The following is a 27,585-nucleotide window of genomic DNA, read 5'->3' on the forward strand; positions in this document are numbered from 1 at the left end:
ACTGCTTTAAACTGATAGAAAGGCAACGGTAACTCAAACAACCACACATTGCAACCAAGGTACGCATAACACATTAAACCTTGAAGGAGATGGGCTACAGCAGCAGAAGACCACACCAGGTGGCACTAGTGTCAGTTATCAACAGGAAACGGGTTACAGTTCACATAGGCTCACCAAAATTGGACGTCAGAAAAATATCTGAACTTCTGCTGCAACATTCAGATGGTGGGATCAGAATTTGGCATGAAAACAAAAGCACGGAGCCATGCTGTCTTGCTGTTCACCTGCTGGTGGGGGTGTAATGGTGAGGGGAATAGTTATCTCGATTAACCTTTGCCACAAAGAAGCAGTTCTGAAGGTAAAAGGGGGCGAGGTGGTTCCTACCTAACGAAGTGTACAGCAGGTGTATGTAAAGATTCAGGACAAAAGACGCACACAACAGTGTAAACAACAATTCATTTAATAATTATTCTTTGTGGTCTCTAGGGGAGGGGTTCGAAAGGTATAAAACGGTCATATTAAAATAATCGACCCAGTCTTTTCCCTCTCAGGATACCCACTGCTAGTTGTCTTTTGACAGTCCTTATATGTTTTTTTTCCTTTTCAGTTCTTCAGCACACGTCCCACTTATCCGTGTATATAACTTACTTTTGTTGAAGAAACAACTCGACAGTTCAATGTACAAGGCTCCCATACTCCCAAATGGATATAACACACACAACCAGTGAGACACACAGGCAAACCTCTCTCTCTCTTAGCATTATAGTCACAGATGAGATCCTTGAAGAGGCCAGAGGTTGTGATGGATGCGGCTTTAATGTTCACAAGCACTGAAGAGTTTTCTGTGAAGCAGGCCTTTCTGCATGATTTGAAACATTACTACCCGGGGACAGAGTACTGGTTGATACCCAAAACAATGACAAATAACATAACAGTGAATATATTTATTATTATAGAAGATAATTAATGTTAAGAATAATAATTACAAAGGCAATTTCTCTAGACTACTATAATCTGGTCCTGCTCGTATATTCAAGAGGAGACTGGGAAACACTTACAGGAAGCTCTAAAGACACTGTGTTCACAGTGTAGCACAGTTCATTTCGCCATTCATCCTTTGAAAACCAACAAAGAAAAACAAAAAAGTCGAAAAAAAAAAGAAAAAAAAGTCAAAATTGAAGCTGAGGGGTTTGAAGTTGGATTTTTTGGGGGGTAAAGCAGAAAACTGAGGTACGATGCTGAATGATCTTCGTGAAATGGTCTCATCGGTAATCTGTCTTTGTGCAGTGACACACCGACAAAAACAGAAGAGAGGACCACTGTATTTCCAAAATAAACCCTCACCCACAACACCTAAAAGCAGGGTTGATACATGTAGCGGAGAGCTCAAGTATCCCATAAATTAACCAAGCCGTGGACAAACAAACCCCTGGACATTCATCCCCTCTGGAAGTTGTTTCCAAATCCACGTGGAAAAGGCTTGCTTTAAAAAAAAAAAAAAAAAAAAAAAAAAAAAAAAAAAAAGCATGGAAAATAATTCACCTGACAAATGAAAAAGCTGTCCTCTGCCTCTTCTGAAAACTTTCAGTATAAAATAAAAATACACCAAGGATGCACAGAAACCATGTACCTTTAAATTGCACTGATAGAACCATTGGGCTTATTCCATGCCTTGCTTTTCCCCCTTCCTACCATCACCTCCTTCCTTTTTTGTTTTTTTTAAACATTGTTTGGAGGGGTGCAGGGGTGGTTTGGTTGTGTAATTGGAAGGTCGGGGTTTAGTAGTCTGCAAGAGGAAAAGGGGCAGGTTGAGAGCAGCACAGTGATCCTGACATTTCCCTTAATCTCCTCCAGTGTTGTCCCTGTACTATCTGGATTCTGCGTCTTTGTGGGCGCTGTACATTGCCAGCTCACCTGGACCTGCAAGTCTAGAGCTGCGGGGGGGTGTGGCCGACCGATTGGTGACGGACGGAATGAGCGGAGGCGGCGCCCCCACCTGAAGAGGTCCCACCAAGCCCGCCGTGGTCTTTGCCAGGATACCGTTGGCCATGTGGGGTGGGATGAGCGGGGTGAGGCGGGAGTAGAATCCCGGGTGGTGCTGGTGAGCACCAGAAGCTCCCGGAGGGAGAGGGTGGGCGAGAGGGTGAAGCTGATCCAGGTGAGGAGCAGTAGCAGCGTGAGAGGGGCTGGACAGGTGAGAGCCAGGAGGGAGGTGCAGGTGCATTAAATTACGATAGTCTTCCCTCAAGATCTGGATCCGCTGCTCCTCGTCCATCAGCCCACCTCCTGGGGGTCCGAGCTGAGGATGGCGATCGAAGGGATGCGCCATGAGGCTGAAGTCGGGGCGAACAGCAGAGGAGGAGGCATTAGAGGTAGAAGGCTGTGGGTGGGGCGCCACTGCCGCGGCTACAGCGGCCCTTTCTGCCTCAAGAAAGCGCTGATGCCGGATCAGCTGAGCCAGGTGATGTTCAGGTCGCAGGGCTAGGTGATGGTCTGGCCGAAATGCTAAAGCCTCCCTACGATGCTGATGTTGCTGCTCCCTCCACGGGTCCCAAGTGAAGCTATGTGCTCCCTGCGATGGTCCTTGAGGTGGACCGTGGGGAAAACGTTCGCCACCAGGACCGACTACCAACCCTCCAGGACCCACTGCGCCCCCCAGATATGCTTCAATGGTTCTTGTGCGTTCCAGCAGGGACATCGGTTGGTGCGAAGGTGGGTTTGGAGTAGGTGGTGGGAGAGGGACACCTGGAGTAGGAGTCAGAGATAAAGAGGAAGAAGAAGGGGTGCCAGAACTGGGGTGGTGAGGATGGCTGTTGGGGCGGTCAAAGCTGTGGCTGGGTGCTAGGGGATGGTGGGAGATGGGGATGGGCTCTGGCTCCTCCTTCCGCTCCTGTTTCACTTGAATTTGCATGGAAGGTTTGGACTGGGGCGTCGAGGTCCGATCAGGCTTCTTGGTCTGAGACAATGAAGAAACAGAAGAGGAAGCAGAGGAGGAAGAGGGAAGGCTACCGTCTCTTTGGGAGTGCGAGGGCTCATTGTGGGAGTTGTGCGGTGTGGGAGCCACTGAGCGGGGGTACAGGTCCAAGGGAGATTGGGCTGAGCGGTTAGAAGGTGGGGGAGGAGTGAGCACAGAAGATGAGGAAGACCGCGGCCTGTCCCTGTCTGCTACTAAAGAAGAAGATCCAAGAGGAGGCCCCCTTGAAGATGCAGACAGCACTGGTCTCTTCTCCACATCTCTGTCTCTATCACGGTCTCGGTCTCTATTTAAGCTGCGTGTCAGGTCCTCAATAGGTCCAATGGTCCCCCCCAGGGTGCTGCTGTGGCCATTGATGTGTGAGACTGGGGTGCTGCTGCGGGGCTTATAGGAAGGACCGACCGGAGATATCCTCACAGGTCGGCCGTACAGCATGTTGTCTCTGCAAAACAAAAAGCATACAAAGTTCAGGGCATGCTAGATTTTTAAGCAGCTGGAAGATATTTAAACAACATTCAAGCTCCCGATATTTGTATTTTTAATATTAAAACTGGAGGCCTGAAGCAGTAGAGCTTAATACCTGCCACACCAGTTTTCCACATAGATTACAATTTCATTCAGTTTCCAGTTCTGTGAACGTTACACTGCAGCAAGTTTGCTCACTTTGAAAGAAATGAACTGTCTCTAATTTTTTGATACTTTTATTCTAGTGGAGGGAGACACAAGATCGGAAAAAAGTCCAGAAAATACGCATTCAACAGAAGTTATAGATTGTGAAATAAGCATTTAATCCTCAAGCAAAACACGACTTAGTGCTTGGTGAAGAAACCCTTGTTGCCATGCACAGTGGTGTTTCTTGTAGTTTGTCACCAGGTCTGCACACATCTCAAGAGGAATTTTGGACCACTGCTCTTTACAGAAACTCTGAATCCAATAGGTGTCTTGGCTGCTGCCTGAAGCTTCTACTCCCTCCACAGTTTTTCTGTAAGACTGAGGTCTGGAGACTGGCTAGGCCACTCCATGACCTTAATGTGCTTCTTTGGCTGCCTTGGTGGTACGTTTTGGGCCATTGTCATTCCGGAAAACCCATTTTCAGTCTTCTAGCTGAGGGAAGGAGGTTCTCGTCCAAGATTTTACAGTACACGGGTCCAATCATTGGCCACTAAGTGAGCTGAAATCGTCGCATACCCTTAGCAGAAAAAACAGCCCCAAAGCATAACGTTTCCACCTCCGTGCTCAACTATGGGGATGGTGCTTTTTGGGTCATGGTGTAGTGTGTTACCAATGGTGTTCTTGCCGACTGGTCCCAACTGCTTTCAGAGCATTAACAAGCTCCTCCCGTGCAGTTTTGGGTTGCAAACATATTTTATGTTTCTATTTCTGAATAATCGCACCAACAGTTTCCACCTTCCCACCAAGCTTCTTGCAGGACTACAATCTTTCCCTGACATCCCTTGACAGCACTATTTTCTTACCAAATAGTGGAATGGAAGAAATTGAACATGTGGACACGTGTGCTTTATACATAACAAGATGAGGGCAGGAGTATCTGTAATCGATTGACTGGGATTACAATCTATGTGAGCCAGAATTTTGCCTGGGTAGTTGGAGATCAAATATTTTTTTCACTCAATGACATGCAAGTCAATTTTTAATTTTTATGTAGTGTGTTTTTTCTGGAGTTTTGGTCAAGTTTCTGTCTCTCTCCACTAAAATGAAACAATCATAAAAATTAGAGGCTGCTTATTTCTTTATGAGTGAGCAAACTTACAAATTCAGCAGGTGATCAATAATTATTTCCTTCCCCTGCACCTGCTGGTAATGGTTTACACTTTTCTCGAGGTAAATAACTTGTCTAACACAATAAGAGAGACTCCCTTCCCACAACCTCAACAGTTAAGGGGCGCTGTGTTCACCGCTGTATAAACAGCTGTCTGTCTGTGGTCTTAATGCAAGCTCAAACATGTTCAGTAATTTAGTAAATTCACACACTCAATAAAAGCTTTTCCTCTCTGTTCCCTTCTGTGCCTGCTGCTGGCTGGCCTGCAACGACTCACGGTCAAGCACACATATTCTTTTTAAAAAGTAGTTTAAATAAAGGCAGCATGGAAATGTGTTAAACCTCTGTGGATCTCCTGGTAAGTCAATATATGCAACTGTAACTTGACTCAAGGTATCGGCTGTACTGTTTGTTGTTTGGTTGGTTGTTAGAGGCGAATATTTGTGGGTTTCCAACATGACTGTATTCATGCATGTAAAATAAAATGAATGAATGAATCTTTTAGCCATCGTCAAAGACTTAATTGTGCATTTGTATCTTACGTCATAGGCACGTGTTTGGGTTTGTGAGTGAAAGCCAAACAAAACAAGCAGGACACGATGGAACAGGGAAGTCCAACATATGACCCACCATCCAATCGTGCCCAGTGGATAGCTTTGAAAACGAAGGGGACGTAACTTTTTGTACTTGCACTGCATTGATCCCCCTGAGGCATCTTACTGCAAGTCAACAACTTTAAACCAACTCAAGTTTTACAGCCTCTTTACCATCAAAGGTTAACTACTACACCCAACAGGGGTAACACAGTTAAGCCCAGCAGCGGTCCAATCTTTGTAATGCTTCATTGTGGAATAAAATGCTTTTAGTCTGGCCCAGAGTGATTATTTTTGCATTCTATTTGCAGAGAGGAGATTAACACTAAATAATGCCACACAATACAGAAAAAATGTATTGTTTTATTTATAAATTAGCCTTAAAGGCTTAAGTTAAAGACAAATGAACTTTTAGTTTCATGAAGACGACGAGCCAACCTTGCCATCAAGTAAATGATGTAAGAATAGATCTCAAGACTTGTAGATGGCTGGTAATTTACTTAAGGATGAAAGACTCTCAGGACCACCTCCAAGGTGACAACCCCTAATAAGCACCAAATACCTGAGACTCCCCATCAGCTGTCAGAAGTGAAGAAATCCCTGAGATGAGAGGTAAAATCTCTTCATAAAGCCACAGGGAAGTCCAGCTGCCTTCACTCAAGCAGTTAAGATTCCCATGACCTGGATGACTTAGAACCTACACTGACTTAAAACCAGTTTAATTTCATACCTGTCCTTTTCATCCTTGATGTGAGGGATGTCTCTTCTCTCGCCTTCCTTCACTCGTTCCCTCTCATCCCTCTTATCCGCTCCTTTAGCCCAGCTGGGTCCGGCGGAGAATCCAGGCGGGCCACCGTGGAGACGGTTCCAGGGATCATGATGGTTTGGGGTAGACAAGCCCCCGACTACACTGGCTGGTGAGTCTTTAGGACCAAAGACAGAGCCGGCTGCAAATGAAACATTTTTTTGATGTTAGAAAACATTACAGGTTAACGTAAAGGCAAATCTTCACCTTTGACTTCCACATTAAATATTTTATAACACTAGTCCTACAATCTACTGGTTGTAAAAACACATGCTTTACACCAAGTATTATTGTTAGCATCTAATATTATTTTAGAAAGTAGCAGTTCAAACTGAAAGCAGTAAAAACACCTCTCAGTAACAAGTCCAGTTATTTAACGCTTAACTTCCTCCAACACCCTCTTCTGCAGCACATACAAAGGAAATCTTCAAAAGAAATTGACCCTTGCTAAACAATCAAACCTCTTGTAACCCTTTAATTGATATAGTTTAGTACTGGGTACTTTGATTAACACTCCCAGCTTTGTCTAGTTGATCAAACACAACTAAACGATGGGACAACCTCCCAACAAACCCTGATTGTTTTCCAATTGGACAGAAATCCATACGTTCATGGTGGACTTGACTTTCTGGTTACCCAAATTAATGCATCCAACCTTATACTTGCATATCAGTGACAAAGCCCAGCACAGCATGTCTCTGTGACAGTGACTGCTGAGCTGTAGCTGTGCTATGAGACAGGAAAGAAAAGCATTAAGAGGGGAGAAAAGCATCAGGTGATAACAAACACCTCGGCCCGAGCTCGAAGACAAGTTTACCCTGCTCAGAAGCAAAAGGACGGCTCAGGGTTTAAACTCTAAACTTTTGGCTAACATCCCAAAACCTCTACCAGTAATGAAAGTAAAAACATAGGGCTGGGGATGTAATCTCTAAACCAACCAAATAATATCCAAATAGTCTGGTATCTAAAGCTGATAAGATGGGTTTTCAGTTAAATTCTTACTTAAAGCCAGGGTAGGTTTTGTTTCATTGGATAAAATGTCCAGAAATTTTTTTTAAAATTATTTTAATTCACATTGTCTGAGAGGGAACAAGGCTCCTGCACCTCCTCTGGACCGTGACGGTACACTTTGGGCAATCAGGACAGGAAGGATTTAAACTAGAGGAAGTTGTGTGAACTTTCCCTCTCCAATCTTGTATGAAGCCAGAAGTCGGCAGTGACTCAGCTGTAGCACATGTAAAGCTTAGTCATATACCTAGTCTCAGCAAGCTTTTTTTCCCTTTTACATTTTCTACAGCTTCAATAATAGATGTGGTAATATCTAATAGATATGAGAGTGTTCAGTAATATTAATTGGCCTTCCTGCAGCCAAATCCACACAATATATGGGTTGAGTCAGTCAGCCAGTCACCATGTGTCTCTCTACAGTCTGTTTGTACGCTTACAATAAAGTTTAATCAAAAACAGATGCTGAAAAAAGTTTGTGCATCTCTGAAGCAATAGTCAACTTAATTTAGGGCATCTCTAAATGGATCTTTCTTCAAAGTTTACCTTAATTTATCTGACTTTACAACCCCTCGGGTATACTAACAATCTTTACATTTTGGCCAAATACATTACTTTTTGCACCAACAATGAGCCTAAATTTAAGTTAAATACCAAACTGTGACCTTTGAGTGTTAAAAATTCAAACCTGGCCAACACTCAAAGCTGTACTGACAGAGAGTAGTAATGAGAGGCTGGGTTACAGGAGCTCAGTTCCCCAAATTATACCGACTGGCTTCAGGGAAGGTAACCAGGTACCATCATAAATCTCTCTTATGAGTGTGTCAGGCTATGCTGAATGTTTATCAGCCACCTCCTCAGTTTCTGTTTTTACTGAAGCTAACGGCTAGCCTAACACCCACACCACAGGAGCAGATAGACTGTTAAATGTAAATATAAAAGAAGTAGCAGCTGCAGATCAAATCAATCAGTAAAACTTTAGGCAGGGGAGGCCACCTCAGGTTAGAAAACGCAAGCTTATATGCATGAAAACACAATTATGACATAAAGAGAAGCTTCCAATCAGAGTGAACCAGCAGTTGTGCAAATCAACAAGTCAAAACCATCTCCTCCTCCTCCTCATCATCATCATCATCTCACTAGCACAGTAAACGCCCCAACGCACCCAGACAGATGTTTTTACAATTTAAAGATTAAATTAATGTTACGTGTTGCAGTAAGGGGTGGCACGATAACGTCACATTTCAAAATCAAAAATCAAAATGTGACTGAAGTGTCAGCACTGCACAGCTGATCTAGTGTCAGTTATTGTAGGGTCTAGTTTACAATATAAAGCGCCTTGGGGCGACTGGTGTTGTGATTTGGCGCTGTATAAATAAAATTGAATTGAATTAAAACTGGCCACACATACCACGCAACCACGACCGTGCCACATGTAGTTAAAGCAAAGAGTCTTTATTAAGTTGTTTGTCTGGGCATTAACCTGATATTTTTAGACTTTGATTGACCAAAAGTATTTAGGCTTGAGCAAATTAAAGCCCATTTAAAAAAAAAATAAAAAAAATAAAAAAAAAAAAAATGTAGAAATGTATAAATACATAATAATACTGCCGGTTATTTTCCTCAGAAGAAAATGCCAAGCATCTTGGGTAGTTCTCAGTTTTTTGGGTTTTTTTTTTTTTTAAATATATATACACACACACAGGGAAAAGAACACAGTAGTATAATTAAGTTTAATTTGTTGGGATAAAAGAAATGTTTGGGTTTTTTTTAATTGGAGTTTCATTTATTTCAGAATAAAATACTTTTTTTTTTTTTTTAATCAAACGGTCAGAAATAAGAAAATACACAGACATTTGGTAAGTAAGGTTAAAAAAAACAAACAAACAAACAACCAACCCACTCAGTTCTTTAAAGTAAAAGTAACTTTAATATTTTATGTTTATACTATAATATTAGTTAATATTTTTGTTTAAATCCGTGCTGGTTTTACTTCATTGTATTTATTCTGATTCCAGATTTGTTTATTATTACCATAATATATAATACAGGTATTTGTGTTTTATTGTATTCCATTTTATTGATCTTTATATAATTTTAATACTTATTTAAGCCATTTTGTTAAGCTTGTTAGAATTTCATTAGAATTTTTTTCCCATATTCTGATAGCACAAGGTTAGAATAATAAAATTAGACCTAACAGCATTAACAGCATCCAGACCGGTCGTGCTTTCATTTACAGTTGGCTCTCATCAGGCCAGTTTTGAGCCTGAAAGGCTCTAAGCAAAATTACAGATCAATGTGACTGATAGAATTGCAATGATGTGACTTTTTTTTAAACTACAATTGTCCTATAGTGCTTCACATCCTTCAACGGGAGACTTCCAGACTTTGCCTTTTGCTCTAGCTGACATCAAGTATCGTGACAGCCCCTCACTGCACTACGTGAGTGAAGACTAGTTTTGGTCTGTCCTTAAACTAAACAATTAAGATGTTTCTTTAGCAATTAAATTAAATCATCACAGACTCCAAAAACTCAGTCACCCAGGTGGAAACACTCCACACACCATTAAGAGAGCTCACACACTGAAGCAGGACTTAAAGGATCAGTTTGGATATTTAAAAACCCGTTTTAACACACATGTCACACATATGCTGAATTGCTGCTGACTATAATTATCCCACTTGTCTACATTAGCCATTAAATGTGAGACTACACTATAAAACACGAGGGGGCAAAATCCACATGAATTTCCAAATTTATCTTCAGTAGTCTCAGATAGCCAAACAGATATTTGGCAGTTTCCCCTCTACATGCTTCCCCAAGCAGCATTTCCCTGTCGAGGCACAGAGCTGAGATACTTCCTGATAATTTCATCAGGTTATCAGCGCACAGCACCTGTTGCACAACAGCCAGGGAGAAGACATCCACTTCATTATATTCATCTGACTGCTGGAGTGTTGTTTGAGGTTTGCACAAACGGTGGATTTTGAACCCTTTAGGAAGAGATCACCTAATGGCCTGTGTGTTGAAATGGAACGATTACAGTGACCAAAACACAGCTCAGAACAGTTTAGCTCAAGAACTAATTTAAGAGGCCAACATGTCGTCAAAGGAATCCAAGAAAACGCTCTCGAAAACGGTGTGCGATGAGCAAATAGCTTTATGTGCTTTAGGGTTTTAGTTTGCTAAGAGAATTAAAAGTAAATGCTCCTTTGGTCTTGTTGGGGTTTTAAGGTTGATCTGACTGGATAGACTTCCTTTTTTATTCAATATGACCTGAAACGTGACCTGAAAGGACCATTTTCCCTCATAGACAATGGCAGCTTCTATTGGGCCGTGAGAAAATGTTGTTAAACCAAGTGTGAACCATTCAACAAACACTTTTCCCACACTACAAGGACACAGAGCTGTGGTCCAGTTTTATCTGGACTGAGCCAAACTGTGGACCAGAGGTACTTTTACACCTTTAATTTTGATTTGGAAGTAAGAACTAAGAATCCCACAGGAACTCCTTCAACATCCGTGTGACATGTGAGGGCTACATTCAGGTAGATTTTAAAGACTCTGAACTGATCCTTTAAGCTTTGCACATCAGGCGTAGAGATGCTGAAAAACTGACCCAGTGTTGGACTCCCGAGTCCTCCAAACGCACCAGAGCCCAGAGCTCCCAGCGGGGTGAAGGACGGAGATCGGCCATACAGATCTAAAACAAACAACCATTAAACAGTTTTACAACAACAAGCTAAAATCCTGGTTTCATCAACTAAACATTTATTAAAAACGTTACTGTTCATCATGAGTTAAAAATAAAAATCTTTCAAGTTTGAGCTGATTTTACCCAAGTGTGGAGTCGGTGCGAGGAAAGAGGAGTGTGGCGCTGATGGAGAGATGAAAGGAGCCGAGGGTGGATTGACTGGACCTGAGGGAAAGAGATAATAAAACAAAACAAAAAATATGTCAAGAATATTCAAATCAAGCTCAACATGCTACTCGCACACCAAACAGCAAAGCTACAGAAAGACACAAAGTCAAACAGTGATCAGAGACACCAGAAGAAACCGATCACATCTTTGGCCCTGATTCGCTGATAAGTTTGAAGAGGTATTCTTAAACTGACCACAGAATTCCCACCATCATCCTAAAGCTCACTCTTTTGGTCCCAGTTATAAAATTTAAAGCAACAACTACTAAGGCTACGTCCACACTAATGCGCTTTCAAACAAAAACGCACCGTTTTCTCTCCGTGGCCTCCCGTCCACGCTGAGACGGCGTTTTCCCCAAGGAAAAACGCAGCGTTTTGAAAACGCTCTCAAAAACGCATACATTTTAAAACGGAGCTGTCCCGTCGCGGTGTGGACACTCGAAAACGCAGACTGTCAAAAACGATGGCGCATTTTAGTCATGTGATGCAGTCATGTGACCAATTAAACAAAGATAGCCGAGGGCATTATACAGCAGTTGTTTTGTTTGCGCTCAATTGTGACAGCCCTATTAAAGATTAATATCAGTTTGTACAGATAGCTTTTCTTCAAATTCTTTAACTCTCACTCGCTTTTGCAACTTTGTACTTTTGTGTTACTCGGAGCAACAACTCCACCTCATTGTCAGTCCATTTAAAAAACTCGGTGCTTTTCCTCGACCTTTTGCCGCGACGTTTCAACGAGCTGGAAAGTAAATAAACGGCAGACAGAAATGAGGCAGGCCGAATCTTTTTGTGTTTCACACATGCGCAGGACTGGAATGTAAGTGTTTACGGCCGTTTCAATGTGGACGCACAACTCTGAAAACGAGTGAAAACGCTAGTGTGGACGGTTTTCAAATCTATCCGGGCTAGTGTGGACATAGTCTAATAACGCAACTACAAAAAACAAAACTAAAACTAAACCTTAAAAAAATAATAAAAACTAAACTAAAAAGAGGAAACTCCTCTCAAACTGAATCCAAACTGAATTAAAAAAAAACAAAAAAACAACAAACTTTTGATTGCTGCTCTGGTTGCAAACAGTGATGTCACTCATTTAACATTTTGTATGGTATACTGTTAATATAATTTTATTATCAATAAGGAATACAACATTGATATTATCTAGGAAAACTAGTAAATTTTGCTTTATTCGTTTTAAATAATTAAATGCACCAAGCTTTGATTGTTGTTTTCATTTTAAATCTTTTGAGGGACGTTTCTTGATTTGTTTTTTTTCCTCTCTAGTGTTCGTTGTCTTGGACTTATCACCACTGTTTGTGTTTTTTGCCATCTTGTGCAATTCCAGTGCAGTACTTGCAGATGTTGCACATACTTTGTTGACTAGCTTCAAATCCATTAAACACCAACACAGCTGAAATAGCAAACAAGTTGTAGTATTAGCAGTATTTACTTAGGGATGTGACTGCTGGGATTTATACTTTTTGTTTATGTAGTCTGATGTAGCTTTAAATTTCTTGGCAGAATACGAGAAATTCAGTTGTGTGGATACTGAAGAAGCCTGGATGTGTAAATGCAATGTTCACACTCTAGTTTAAAGCACAGATTTGTACTTGTTAATCATTAAATCCACAAAAAATTAAGATTTTAAAGACACTGACAGCCTGAATCCTGTTTGTCTTCTTGCACATTATTTACAGCAACAATCTGTGCACAGACATAAATAAATATATTACATTTTACCAGCTGGGACACCAAAACATTAAAAGGCATGCACCTGTAGCTGAGAACAGACTGGGAGGTCTGGTCAGGTCATGAGCAGGAGGTAAGGGCAGTGGGCCCAGTCCGCCAGCTCCAGAAAAACTGCGGAAGTCCAGTTTGTGAGGATCAGCCTGCATGAGCTGAATGAAGGGCAGAAGAGTTAAACCTCATACTGTCATTTTTGCATAGCGGCAATTAAATCTCTCCCCACATGATGTCAGTAAGAGACACTCACCTTTACTTTTCTCTGATGGTTGTGGATCATGTAGGCCACCTGAACATGCATAGCACACCATTTTCCTGGTTTCTGCACAGCACAAAAAACACTGTGTTATTCTACAAGTCTTGAATCTACAACTTTAAAGCCTTTGTACACAGAGGCAGATCCTGCAATTCAAGAATATCTTTTCTAACCTCTATACAAGGTTGAGGTTTTGCAGCAGGAGATAAAGTTAAAATCTGGGGCCCAGCTCAAGTTTGGTTATGTATATATTTTTAAAAAAGGAAAGGCGGTGAAAAGAATAACCGCATACATCATACACAGCATAATTTCTAGGTCTGAAAAATCTAACCGAGTGTGCAAGAGCAGAAAATAGACCAGTAGCAGTCAAGATTACAAGTGAGATTAGTGCAAAGAGTGCGTGAAGCTGTGAGACAGTGATGCAGGCTAAAGAACTGAAAGGAGCAGAGGGATTCAAAAACATCTGTTTCTGCTTACATTTGTGATTTTCAATGTTGATGTCCCAAAGTGTTCAGTAAGCTACAAGAGAAGAGAAGTGTAAAACCACTTTTAATCTGCACATCTTGCTCTTTCTCAGGAGTAGTTTCTGCTGTAGTGACTGTGCTGCAGCACATCCTAGCCTATACTGTAAATTTGCCATCGTGAGAGTAAAGCGCAGTGTCCTTACCCTGGGGTCTTTGGGCTGCAGGTGGGAAGGCACAACCCCAAATCGTTGAATATCAGGACCCGTTCCCTGAGGGACAAAGAGGCTATCACTGACACAGCACAAACACATGAGCCACAGCCTACTGAGCTATTAAGCACCTGGCATTATTCTTTGCTTTCTTAGCGCTACCATTAATGCATTTTTACTCTAACTATTGCAGCCAGGTCAAACCCAAGCGACACTGCAAGAGCCTTAGGAAGTCACAGTTAACTAAAGCACCCATTCTGTTAGATGAGTGCTGCTCATTCGACTAGCCTCTAGGCATTAATTGAATATTTTTTTGCGCTCTGGTCTGGTCTGTCTTTTCAGCTCAGAGACCTGCTTAATTTGGTGGAAAATTTGGCTGCAACTCTTCTTTTTTCTTTTTTTTTCCAACATCTAGGTTTTTTTGTGTTTTTTTTTTAAATATAGTTCAAAACCAAAAGTGTTTGAGTGGCTGAGAGACAAATTCACAGTGCACTGGATTTACTTCATTAACACCACCTGGACATCCTTGGTAAGGTTCAAGTTGTTTCCTTCTCATAAAATGAAGATTTAGATTTGCCAAGTGCACGATCAACATTTGGCAATGGTTGCAAAAAACACGTTAAGCTCAACAGGCAACAAATACACATAATTTACATGTAGACAGATGAAAATGACCAAAAAACAGGCTTCAGGAATGCTAGTCTGTGTGCATGGAGAAGATATCCACAGCCATTTAGTGACTAAATTAGCAAAATGTCAATCAAAATTATTAAAAACAAAAACAAAGGCACTTAAATTTAATTACTTCATAACAAAAATTTGACATTTCTTGCTTTACAGGAAATCATCTGCCTGCACCTCTACGCTATGACAAAACATCCATTTACAATTCATTTTAGCGGTTGTACCACCACCAGTTTCAAATGGGGAGATGAAGTTGCCGTTTCCCTGCTGGGACGTGGCACACATCAAACACATTGCATATATGGGTCAACAGTGAACTAGTTTATTCAGTATCTAACTCTTCTGCCTGTGCAGAGGTTAGCTGCACACGTGCCATTTTAATCAGGTTATGGGTTCCCAGGTTGCGCTGAAAGTGTTGAATTCTATCAAACAAATTCTGTCAAATAAAACACGTAAGGACTCAGTCACACACTAGGGACCTATCGGTGACGCTCTGGCTGCAAAAATGTGCATCTGGCCAGTGGTTGCTGGAGATTTCTGGGTGATCCTGGTCAAAAAGAGGGTGAATCACCAAAAACCTGACACCTGTAAATTGTACAGTTGATGCCAAATTGTTTGCACTTGCTTTCAAGCTACTCTCCAAACAGTAAGGGATCACTCACACAGACCTCTAGAACTGGTGTGACTGAGCCCTAAGGCAAACAGATGCATTTATTATAGTTATTCCAACTTTAGTGTGATAGGTTACTGGTCGAAATTGCTGGAGTTTCTGGGAGAAACAACAAAACGAGGAAGCTTAAAATATAAGCTTCCTTGTTTAAACCTTGGAAAAACTGGATTGTTGGCAAATATGCCTCTAGTGCTTGTGACACTGTGACATTGTCATCGCAGGGAGCTCAAATAAACAGTGACGTGGGAGTTGTCGCCTGACAAAAATCACACTAACACAAAGACACAAGGAGAGTTTTCCTCACCTTTGGCTGAAATGCCCCTTGCAATGAGCTGAAATGCCCAGGAGGAGGAGGAGGAGGAGGAGGAGGAATTTGAATACCCTGCACTGAGGGCGGCGTGTACGTTGGGTAGATCTGACACAAACACAAACACAGTTTAGTGGCCGGTACACAACTTTCAAAATACGCCTACAGTTTTAGTTCCCGTTTCCATGCCCTGACAGCTATTCCCAGATACTCACAGTGTGTCGGTACAGCCCATCCATTTTGCCTGGGTACTTATCGAACTAAAAAGACAAAAACAGTTGAGATGGGTCAACAATTTCCAGCTGCAGTGGAGTTTAAAACAGGAGTAAAACAGCAGAGTCTCTCTCACCATCGGCGACGCCGTAGCTGGGGCCAGGAAGGGCGTGAAGTGTTGGTGCGTGTGTGTGTGTTGGTGCTGGTGGTTGTGCTGATGGAACTGGAACGCCATCGCCGGGATGCTCGTCTGGTTCTGAGACGTCCGGCTCGATGAGCCCTGCGTGGAGCTCGGCGCTGCTGGGCCTCCTGGAGTGGAGCGGCCCGCCGGGTTATTTTCAGCCCCGGGGACGCTGCGCCTGCCCTCACGCTCTGCTGGAATAACGAGGCAGTAATTAGTGGAGGGTAACGGGATAAAGCAAAGAAAATAAATTAAAGAACATAAAATTCTGTTTACACTGGCGGTCAAGTTCAGAAATTCAAACAATGTTTAAAAGGGATGTGTGGAGGTAAATCTTCTGATCTGTGAATATTTTGTTTATCATCATCATTTATTATCTTATCTAGCAGAAGAACTCTAACTACACCACCACAACTGCATCTGGCACAGGTAGCCCTTATTCTGCTCTGTAGCTGCTTGCAAGTTCAGCATAGACGCACACCAACCAGTCATCTGCAAGTTCAAGTTCTCATCAAGCTTATTAATCTTCTGCCTTGAATCTATGTAGAGCCTACGACGTAGCTGACTCTTAAGGGTATTTTGCGTGAGCTTGTGCATCAAGATATAAATTAATCAGAATTTAAGACACTAAATTTCTTCAGTTTCAGTGGACTAAAGGTCATAAGCTTATAGTAGACTAAATATAAAGTTTATTCAGTTATATAAAGTGTAAAAGTTTGCTGTGTTTTTAACAGTGAGAATTCCTCCATAGAGTTTACAAAGTCTTATTTTCCTCAGCATCAAATACAAAATGTGTCCATGTGTCATTTTGTTGCGTTTTCGTGAGAAACGGGGAGCATGGGCGCTAGTTGAAAAGATTTCCTGAGGGCAGCTCAAATGTACACGTCTAACCTTACCACACAAGCAAATTACTTCTGATTGGATCTCATCTCTCTGCAACATTTATATCTTGCATTTCATGTTTTTGTGCCATCATAGTTTTTGTTCTCCCGCCTCAGTTTTTATTTAGTTATTTGTCTTGATTATGTGAGGAAAAAAATAAAGGTTGTTGATAAAAACTATGGGTGGAAATAAACACTTGTTACAGCCCAGGTTTTCTCAAGGGTTTGCACTTATATCACAGAGTCCCTCTTTGTGGAAGCAGCTAATAGATATTGATTAAAGCTGCAACAGTAGTTGCCCTTACGAATGGTCGGGCACACCAAAAGTGACAAGACAAAAAAAAAAAAAAAAAAAAAAAAATGCAGGCGTGCACCAGGCTTTGGTGTTATGATACTGCTAATTTTTACCAGGCTGAGACAAGTGTGCAAGTGGGTCAGTCTTTACTGTCATTTGAATTCTATATCAAGGCAGGAGTTCGAAGAGATTATAAGAGGGGGAGATACTGAAACAACAGCTTTGGGGGGAAAAACAAAACAAAACAAAAAAAAACCCTCTAATCATTCTGCTTCCTGTTTTGACTTCTTCTATTCCTGTGTCAGTACTGAAGTTGAGGTTTTCTCTCAGTTGTGACACCCATCGTTTAGGAAAAGACTGTCAGGTCTGTATAAATGGTTACAGAGCTGTGAGAACAATGATAATTGGTGTGCACCACAACCAACACAGTGGCCATAAACAAAGCTGAAAACATGAGAACGAAAGCATGGCTCAACTTTCAAAATAAGAGCTGGTTGCTCATGATTTCCTTTTGCCAGATGAATTTTAAAAAGAAAAAAAAAAATCCTAAAATGGTTGCCAAATACTCATAAAGGTTAATAAACCAGGTATGTGTGTGGGAAACACAAACTAGAGTTAATCTCACAGATACATGAACAAAAGAGTTACAACTACTGAAGTGATACTTACATGCAACTTCTACTTTATGCAACACATGCTGTGCTTATGAGACCCGATCTCAGTTCATCAATACACAACTTCCTCAACACCCCAGACAAACCCAGACAACCGCCTGGGGAAGTCTGGGTTTGGTTTATTTTTGCAACACATTAGTCATCACATTCCCATAAACAACTGAAACGGACTAACAGCAGTGAAATTAAGCATTTCTGTTTTGCTGTACCCGCTTCTGTTGGGTGAGCTGTACCTTGCAGCAGAGGTGGAGGCGGAGGAAGGCCAGGTGAGGATGTGAACAATGCTCCAGAGTTGGTTCGGGATGGGGGTCGGAGAGGCCCTGAGGATCCTGAGCCCCTTGAGAAGGGCAGAGAAACACTGGCGGAAGGAGCTGGGGGAAGAATGGAAGATGAGGAAGTCCCAACAGATGAAGCAGACGGTTGAGGCTTGACTGGGGTGCTGCTGCCGCCGAGAAAACACAAACACAACACAACAGTTGAGCCAAAGAGTTGTAGAAGATGACATCAGAGGGATGAAAGAAGAAATTGAGCTTCAGTTTTCAGTATGTTTCATACCTGTTGTAGATGGATTGAGTTCGAGGAGGCAAAGAGGGCTTGGGTTTGGAGAGCGGGGGCTGCTGTTGTGACGGCTGCCGTTGACCGGGCTGGACCGGGGCACCGTGACCGGGGAGTGGGAAGGCAGGCCAGGGAAGAAGGGGGAAGAGGTAGAAGAAGAAACCGGCTCAGGGAAGTGTGGCTCCAGGCTTTTCTCCTGACTTCGCTCCAGGCCAGAGACCCGTGGAGTCACCATTAACCGTGAGACGCCACCAAAGCGCACCGGCAGAGATGGGCAGCTTTTGCCCACAGATGAGCCCATGTTTGAAGGGGCGGGATCGACAACTGAGAGACGAGAAAACCAGTCAGCAATTTCTCAACTCCTACAGGAAGGACAAAGGTCTTCCAAAGCAAAACACCCTCAGAACACCCAAAACTGGCTTGACAACTTGAGTGTGATTAAACCCAAAGTTAAAAAAATTTGGACGCAAATGTTCCAACCTGATTAAATACACTCCCCCCACCTCCACTGTCAGTATGAATTCCTGCAAACTAACTGCCATCTCAATGTTTTAGCCTCATGTTCCTTAGAAGTCAAAGACAGAGTGGTACACAGTTTTTAATAACCTAATCAATTAACCATAAAAACATGGACCTGGATCTGAGTATGCAGCAGAAAAAAAGATGATCAGCCGTCTGCCACAGGCGGGTAAATGTTTGAAACTAAACAGTCATATATTAAAAATCTTTGCTGCGTCTCTAACATTTCTATGCCATTTATGGGAACATCTTTGGGAGATGGCGTTTGTCCTGCTTGCTGTGTTGGTGCACACTGTTATGTCCAAGTTTAGTCAAGTTAATTTAACAAAACTGGTTAAAAACAAAACCGTTTTCTTGGCTTTTCTTTAATTCCTGTCCAGAACAAGAATTAGCATGGTGTCTCTGCCAAAATAAGTCATGTCATGAAACTAAACAGCAAGTATAAGTTATGACAAAATGATTACTAGTGGTTGCAGAAATGCAATTTATTATATCCTTATGACCATTTAAATTAAAGTTAATTTAAATAAGGCATCTAAATAAATGTACAGAAGGGCTGAACTTGTTTCTAGAAGGACTTTGGACACAGCCCTTTCTACCTGTGATTGTGATACTGGGAGTGGAGGAGTCTGATCAGGACCATTAAGCTTCTGAAAGGTTTACAAAGCATACAAATTTATGTTTATAATAGTTTTTAGAATTGTTCCTTTGGTGAATACATTAGTAAATACATTCAACAAAACTGAATAACCATTGATGGGTTTATCCATACATTCATTTTATATCACCTTTCCAGGTCCGGATCAGAGTCTCAGTCTAACAGTCTAAGACAGGCCCAGACCTCCTCACCCAGCCACCTCCTCCACCTCTTCTGGTGGGGGATAAGAAGGCGTTTTCTGGGTCTCCTCCACAGCAGGAATGCGTAAAACGCCTCATTTAGGAGGCGTTATCTGAGTCAGATACTCAAACGACCTTAAGCAGCTCCTTTTAATGCATAGTAGCAGTGGCTCTTTTTCGTCTTTAGTTTGTATTTAAGATGGTATTTTATTATCTTAATAAAATAAACTGAGGTAAATGAAACAAAAAGCCAGTGGGTTCTATTTTAAATCTACCAATACTTTTGCTGGAAAGTAAAAGAAGTCTCAGACAGTGACGATACCATCTTCTATACCCTCTCCAGGTCTCCAAAATATTTTCTAACGTTTCATTCCACCTCATGTTTCCATATATCTATGCAGCACATGTCTGTATTCTCTCATTTCATTATCTGCAGATTTTAATCAGCTCCACTTTGTGTAATAACAAAAAGAACGAAAACAATTGAGCCTGTTTAACTCGTTTTCTGTTAAGATCTAAGTTTAGCCCTGTGGGAGCCCACTGACTGACACATCAGTTCATCGTTTCCTGAATGTAAAGCAGCAGGAAAGAAATGGCAATAGTAAATTTCTCAAACCTTTCCTAGTGCTGACTGTGAACACTGGATCCATGTCATTGTCGGAGGCCTACACGGGAAGACAAGAGGAAGATTTTATTTGAATGAGTCTCCATTTTAATTAACACACATTTCTTAAGATTACAACCGAAGAGAACATGACTGTGCTAGGATCCCTCTAATAATAATAATTTTATCTACACAAACATAACCAAACATGGAAACTCTTGATAAGAATATAGGTGAACACCACACACCTTGTCTCCTGTGTCACTCTCTGTGTCACACTGAAAGAGGAAAATAAGGCAGAAGAAAACATTTATGTTTTATTAGAATACGTCAGCCAATGAATGTAAACCAACTTCATCAGTGTTTCCCCACAGAATTACATTTTAAAATATTAACCTAGTGGGGGTTTTTCTATTCTTTTGCTTATTATTTTTTGCCTTGATTCCTCATATTTTACAGTCATTTGTTTTATTTCCCACCATGTTCCCAGTTTTACATTTTCTAATTCATTTACCATGTTTTTAAATTAACTTTTTAAAATCACAGTGACATGACTCGAAAAGTAAACCATATTTGTGGGGAGCACACATTTTCTTAAATAAATTAGATTATATACACATGTTATGATAATAAATAGCAGAGCGATAATAAACTGCCTCTCATCCCACAGATGGACTCCAGCTTCACTTTCAAGCCAAACTCCAAAGTCTTGTTATCTCAGGATAAAGACACTAATCATTCTAAATGACAATTCTTCTTGTTTTGGCTGCTGCTGTTAAGGGTTGCCACAGCAGATTATCTGCCTCCATCCACCCCTTGAATCCTCCTGTCACACCAACCCTTTGTGTGTATGTCCCCTCCTTTACATAAACTTCCTCTGAGCTCTTCCTCTTTCCCTCCTGCCTAGCAGCTCTTGTCTAGTATATCCACTATCCCTCCTCTGCACATGTCCAAACCACCTCAGCTTCACCTCTCTAACTTTGGTTTCCAAACTGCTCAACCTGAGCTGTCCCTCGGATATACTCGTTTCTAATCCTGTCCATCCTGGTCACCCTTAGCATCTTCAGCTCTGCCTGTTGTATTTCTGTTATAGTGTCACATCATAACAGGTGTCCAAAAAAAAAAAAAAAACCCCAAAAAACAACAAGCATTTAAAGTCCTTTCTGCCTTTCTCATATTACAGGGACAGGAGCTAGAGTTGGGGCTGTCACAGATGATGATTTAGACATCAGAGGGATTTAAATGAGAGCAAGCAGGATTGTCCTCATGTAAATCAATCATCCCATTCTCTCAGTGCAAGTCTATTTTTGGCTGCTCCCCTATTCACAAGGCCCCCCCCCCGAGCAGGTAGCTCTGCATGTTTTTAACACTGAATGGCCTTCCCGATGCAACCCCAAAGGGATTTATATCTACTTTAGTAGTCCTCATCAATTAATCTAAACCCTTTTTTTCAGGGGAAATGCCTCCAGTTATATCTCAAGTTTGAGTTTTAACAAGTTCAACTATTTAGACTGATCTTAATAGGAAGAGATTAGATCAATCTAATGGAAACTAAAACCTGCCAGGCATGCTTTGCAACACACCAGTGCACACAGTCTGCACATCCACGTATGCCTGTGTGCATGCAAGCAGAAATACATGGATTACAACTTTTTTTTTTTTCTTTTTACGTTTATATTTTTTACTTCACTATTTGTTCCATCAAGTATTATTGTAATAGTTTCAGAAATTTTACATTACTTTGTTTCCTTATTAGCATGTGGAGCATATGATTTTTAAGTCTATGACATACGGATAATGTTTGTCATGAATGATAAAATGGATATTTTCATAACATTTAATATGTACTGTGTTCTAAATAAAGCGCAGGCTTTTCCTTTACAGCAGTGCACTCATGGACAGAGTGGAGAAAGGTTACGTCGGATTATTTATATAAATGTTATAATTATGACACTGTAAATACGCTAAGAAATAAAAATGTGCAGTTTAAGTAATGGCAGGCTATACTGTGTAGAGCTTCATGTCTAGTAAACGAGGCATGCCCAAATAAAGTCTGTGTGGGAAACACTGGACATTAGCAGAAAAGAAACTTACAATATAGCCAGTCTCCAAAGGTTGCCCCTGGGGGGAAAAAAAGGAATAAAATAAGCTTCAGTGAGTTTCAGTTAGCTCTAAACCTTTCACGGATGTGATTAATCACTCTGGACTGCCTGAACGATAGGTGTTGTCAAAATTCGTGCAAGAGCGTGAATGTGAACCTGTTTTACAAGGTCATTTTCTCAATAGCAGGATATACAGGCGATTACCACTACAGAAGTATAAACATGGTGTGTTTGATTAGGAATTATCTCAGTGACATCTAACATGGTAGTAAAGTCAGTTTCACCTCTATCTTTCTTCTCTTATTTCTACTATTATTCCAACAGCTGCTGGGCGGGGCTCCTTCCTCCGGCTCTGACAGCGGCCCTCCGCCGTTCTCCTCCGGCCCTCTCTTCCCCTTGTTCCTCCTTCCCAGCATATCAGTTCGCTGACTGGGCTTCAAAGAACAGTCCATCTGGTAAGGAGGAGAAAAAAAAAAAATGTGGATTTAAATGTGGATAAATAAGCATTAATGTGTAAGCCTGAGGCCAAAGACCCAAAGGCAAGCTACAGGCTTATTAAAGTCCTAATTTCTGCTGTTCATAAAAATAGAGAAAAAAAAAAAGATGTAATGAACCACAGCCAGCATGAGGATATTACTGGAGCTGTTTGTGTGTGGACTCAATTATATTGCTTGTTTTGACAATATATTTAACTGAAGCATTGTACATGACCTCCCTTTCAAAGGGCGTCTTTTACCTGTGGTGTCCAGCTCACTCATACAGAGTTTTACCAAATGGTCAAAAAATATAAGGTAATACTTTTTTCCCCTCTTTATTACATGCGGCCCAATCATATTTAGGTATGCAGTCACCCCTCGACAGCACATTTTGAGTAAATAAAAACTCTGATATGCAATAAATAAATATGTATGAGATTTTTCTTGGCTCACAATAAGTCTTTGAGGAATAACTACAGGTAACAACCTTATTTGACTGAAATATTTGGACCATTTAATGAAGAAAAATGTCCAAATTGCTTGAGAAAAAGAAACAAATTGTTAAACTGGTTAAAACTTAATGTGTCTTTAAGAGCAACCAAAATTTCTCTATAGAGGAAAAATAAAACTGATATAACAACTTACAGTCTAAACAATTACTCAAGAGTTTAATCATTACCTTTCTGAGAAAAATCTACAGTAAGGAGTGTACATGGTTTCCCATTTTCCTGGCCATTTATCTTCCCTACTTATATACCCCCAGCGGTGAGAAGAAAAATCAGCGGAGCCGTGACACAAGTAACGCATCTCCGCTACAAACAATCATTATTCAGCCTTGTCGCCTTTCTTTGACGAACTGCTGGAAAGTATCAGCCCTCACAAATTACAACAACAAAATTATTTAAACAGGGAAAAATGACTCTTTGAGAAAACTGCTGATAAATTTAACCAGTTGCTGGAATGTCACAAACAATATAAAAGGTCAAAGAGAGTCATGGTGAAAAGGTTCAATGGAGCAAATCAATCAAATTACATTGAAAGTTGATGTTGATTTTGCTTTAAGTTGACAAATGTTTTACAATCTTGTTTGACAGAAATAACCATTTATAATGAGTCCTAAAATACAGGAAAATCTGCAGACTTCTGTTAAGTATGGTCCCACAGACTCGTTGCCTTAACTACATCCGGACCGATCACTGTTAGTCACCACCAAAGGCACGTTTTTCAGAAGGCACAACTCTGATATGACACGCATATGCAGGATATTTCTTGTCTTTCAGGAGTGACTGCAAAAAATAAGCATGACTGGTTCACCTACGCTTACCGCAAAGGCTATGCAGTATGTGATTTTCAGCTATTTGAAAAATAAAAATGCATTTTAAACTGGAGTAAATTAACCCCACTTATAAAAGTTTAGTTTATGCTGATTTTCCTTCACCCAAGAGCCACATTAAATATACATTTCCTTATACCTGAGATCTTTTTCTTTTTTTTTAAACATTTGACTGGCATACAGCATTGTATGTCCCACATTTAAAACATTAACGAGTTTTATTTTATATTATATTTAGGCCCAACTTTTATTCAAGTTTAAATATATTTGTGTTTTCAATGGCCAAAATTAAAAAGAAAACTAACATATTAGTTAGTTGATTAGTAAAGTTACACAAACTGTGTGCCTTAACTACGGACCAATCGTTATTAGTCACTTCCATGGGGTCATTTTGAGCAAAACTACTTAGATTACGCTTAAAAAGGCAAATAAACTCAGCATGACTTGCAGGTAAATTCATGCAAACTAACACAGTCTGTTGGTCTAATTTGGAAAAGTCCCTTTTTAAAAATGTTTTACAGAAAAACTACAGACAGGATATGGCTTCTTTTTTTTAACAAATGGGACTCACGACATTTCATTGGTATAGAGCAGTAAATTTTGGCAGGTCTCTTTCTTTTTTTCTCTGTTAGCAGTTTCAGATACTTCATGGGTCCATTTGACTGTAAAATGAAGTTACCTAGAAGAACAGTGTGGCTGTATGTGTGTGAATGGGCAGTTTTACTGCGGGACCTATTGGCAAATAATTTGCTTCCTCAAACTGATGCAGATGTAAGACGCACGCAAATGACATCAGCATTGGCACGAAGGCAGAATAAACTACTATCAGCGATTATCCACAAATTACCACATGCCAACATCTTGTAAATAATTAAATGTAAAATGTATATGTACTTTTTTTGCTACATATAAAAAAATTGGTCTTCCACCAAAGGATCAAAACAGTACAGTTTTTTGTAAGTTAGGTTTAACTTGATCTAGCTTTGGCACATGCTTTTTATCACATAGGGAAGAATCAGGAAACAGACACTTTTTATGACTATATGGGAATCTGTCACACTTATGCATGTAGTCACCCTACAAAGGCCTAATTTTGAGCCAGAAAACCCATCAAATACATATCAGGGACTGTTCTTCTCAAAATGGGCATTTTGGGGTGACTTGGGGGTAGAGAGTCAGTGTTATCTGCATTTACTGGTTTAAGACCTTTAGAATCAAAACTGGATTCAATATGAGGTACTGACATGGATATGCGTCCTGACTTTAAATCTTGAGTGTCTGAAGAAAATCTTTGTGACAACACAAACTCAGAAAATAGGTAAACTATCTTTTCTTAATGTATTTCTTGTTCTTGCTTTATCTAAAAAGGCCACTTTACAGCTCATCAACACCTCTAAAAATTAGATCATGAATAATTGAGGCCTCTCCAGGACCCATCAGAGGATTGGGGAGTGGATTGTTGTCACGCTTTAGGGGCTCAATCTGCAGCCCTTCACACCTTTGGATGATTTAAATTAAGATGAGAATTAAAGCAACCACCTACGAGGATGGTGATTATTTAATAAATTAGAGGAAAGGAGGGTGCCAAATCCCCACCGAACACTAACGCTGAAAGTACATATGAATGACAGCTGATAGTGGGGTGTGAAAAACACCAAATTATGACAATCACCTCCAGAGCCTCCAAGCTGATGAAGCTCGCAATAGCGAAGCCATCAATGATTTCTTCCTCGCAGGACACAGACTCTCTCTTCCTCCGGCGTGGAGGCCTGTGTCTGCCAAACCCTGGTCGGCACTCTCTCCCACCGGGACCCAGCACGCTGTTGGTCCCACATGCCTCCCGATCGGAGCCCGAGGACAGGGATGTGGCCCGCTCCTCGGCCAGATTCACTCGCCTCCTCCGCCGCTCCCTGTCGCGCTGGGAACGGGATCGCCGGCTCTGCCTCAATCCGGTGTTTCGGCTCGGGCCCTCCATGTTCAAACGCCACCTCCTTTTCGCAACTTCGGTGAGACTCCCAAAGGCACTTTTTATGCAAGTCCCGGCCCGGTGGAAGGTACCGAACCGCGAATAAAAACACCACCACACAGGCCCTCTCCGAGAACCTCTGTTAAAATGGCGTTAATGGAAACCAGTGGCTATTATTTACCGTCCTCTGACAGCAGTGTGCTGCTGGCATCAGTGCCGTTCTCTCGGCGAAATGTTAGTGTCATTTCTGAAATCTGAAAACAAACTTACATCCACATGGGAATTCAAAACATCGGCGACATTAACGCGAATGTCAGGACATCGCTGATTGTGTCTCGTTGACGGCTAACGTTAGCTAGCGTGCTAGCTAGCAGGAAATCCAAGCGATAACCACACAAGTTGTAAACATGTAAACAATAAAACACAAGTCTGGCTGTGTTACACCCAAAGCAGGGCCAGATTGCCTCCGCAGGTGTAACAGAATGAAAATAATGCTGTTTTCGGCACAGATTAAATCAACAAACTGTTTGCGATTTCCTTAATTTCTGCACACGCTGACAAAATTAGTAGCAAATTGATTAGCTAGTTAGCCAGGCCTGATAACGACTATTACGAGACGTTGCATATTACTGTGAAACTGAACGTCTTAATACTGACAGTTACTCTAATTTACGCCTTACACGAGGAATAAAAAGAGCTGTCTGCTTTACTTTAAATAGTAAATGCTGCTGTTAGCGAACGTCAGTTAGCCTATACGCGGCTAATTCAATTTATAATAATATAAGCCCGACAAACTAAGAATACAACTTTATTCTTAAAACGTTTCTGTAAACACTGATGAGCCGGGCTGTGGAGTGTGAATATAACTAATAATCAGGAGCCAAGAGGGCAAAATCTCCTTCTGTCGGGTTGTTGATGGCCGATAGTGGTGGCTGAGTCGCATCAAAAGAAAGACGTAACATTAGCATGGATGCTAGTCAGCGTTAGGCAATCCAGCTGTTAGCAACAACCAACTATCTCTAATTTTTTTTAAGAGGAAGCAGGAAGAATACAGAAGCGGGTTTTTATTCTACGAATCATCCACGAAATAATATCCCTCTCCTTCACATAAAACTGTTGAGTTGTTCCACCTCCATCATAAAGGGAAAAAACCGAGGCCCAAGCATCAAAGCCTCGGGGTCGATTTCCATAAACGAGGGTGTCGGCCGAGCCCCGTTGGGCTGGGCAGCTCCTTCATGCAGCCTCTGTAATCCAATGTTTAGGAGAAGCTTGACCAATCGCCGTCGTTTCCGGTCACCGAATTCTTTTTTTCCCTCGCTAAATCCAGTGTGTAGGTTATAAAGAAAGAAACAGGTCGGTTCCACTGCTGCCTCTTCGAGAGTTTGTACTGAACTGGAGATTTATCGCGAAAACCAGGGAGACACAACCCTTGTCAACCGTGCAGTGCATTGTGTGCTCCGCTCTTCTTCCTCAGTCATCAGGCAGGCTGATTGGTACCTCCGCTGGTACTGCTACTCCGCTACTGCCACC

The 27,585-nt window shown here is 41.3% G+C and overlaps 1 protein-coding gene across 1 annotated transcript; it reads right to left on the bottom strand.

Moving 5' to 3' along the window:
* Nucleotides 1-444: 444 nt before the first annotated feature.
* Nucleotides 445-27,557, bottom strand: fbrs (fibrosin). Its single transcript, XM_025909995.1, is given in 19 exon segments — nt 445-3,416; nt 6,078-6,294; nt 10,781-10,864; nt 11,000-11,080; nt 12,861-12,984; nt 13,080-13,151; nt 13,563-13,604; nt 13,753-13,818; nt 15,417-15,527; nt 15,635-15,679; nt 15,769-16,007; nt 17,897-18,105; nt 18,219-18,354; nt 18,357-18,542; nt 20,191-20,239; nt 20,427-20,456; nt 22,273-22,299; nt 22,565-22,732; nt 25,762-27,557. Coding segments are annotated over 19 exon segments (3,738 nt in total). The 5' UTR covers nt 26,065-27,557; the 3' UTR covers nt 445-1,867.
* Nucleotides 27,558-27,585: the final 28 nt, after the last annotated feature.

This window comes from Oreochromis niloticus, linkage group LG8 (assembly GCF_001858045.2).
Source record: "Oreochromis niloticus isolate F11D_XX linkage group LG8, O_niloticus_UMD_NMBU, whole genome shotgun sequence".
NCBI lineage: Eukaryota > Metazoa > Chordata > Actinopteri > Cichliformes > Cichlidae > Oreochromis > Oreochromis niloticus.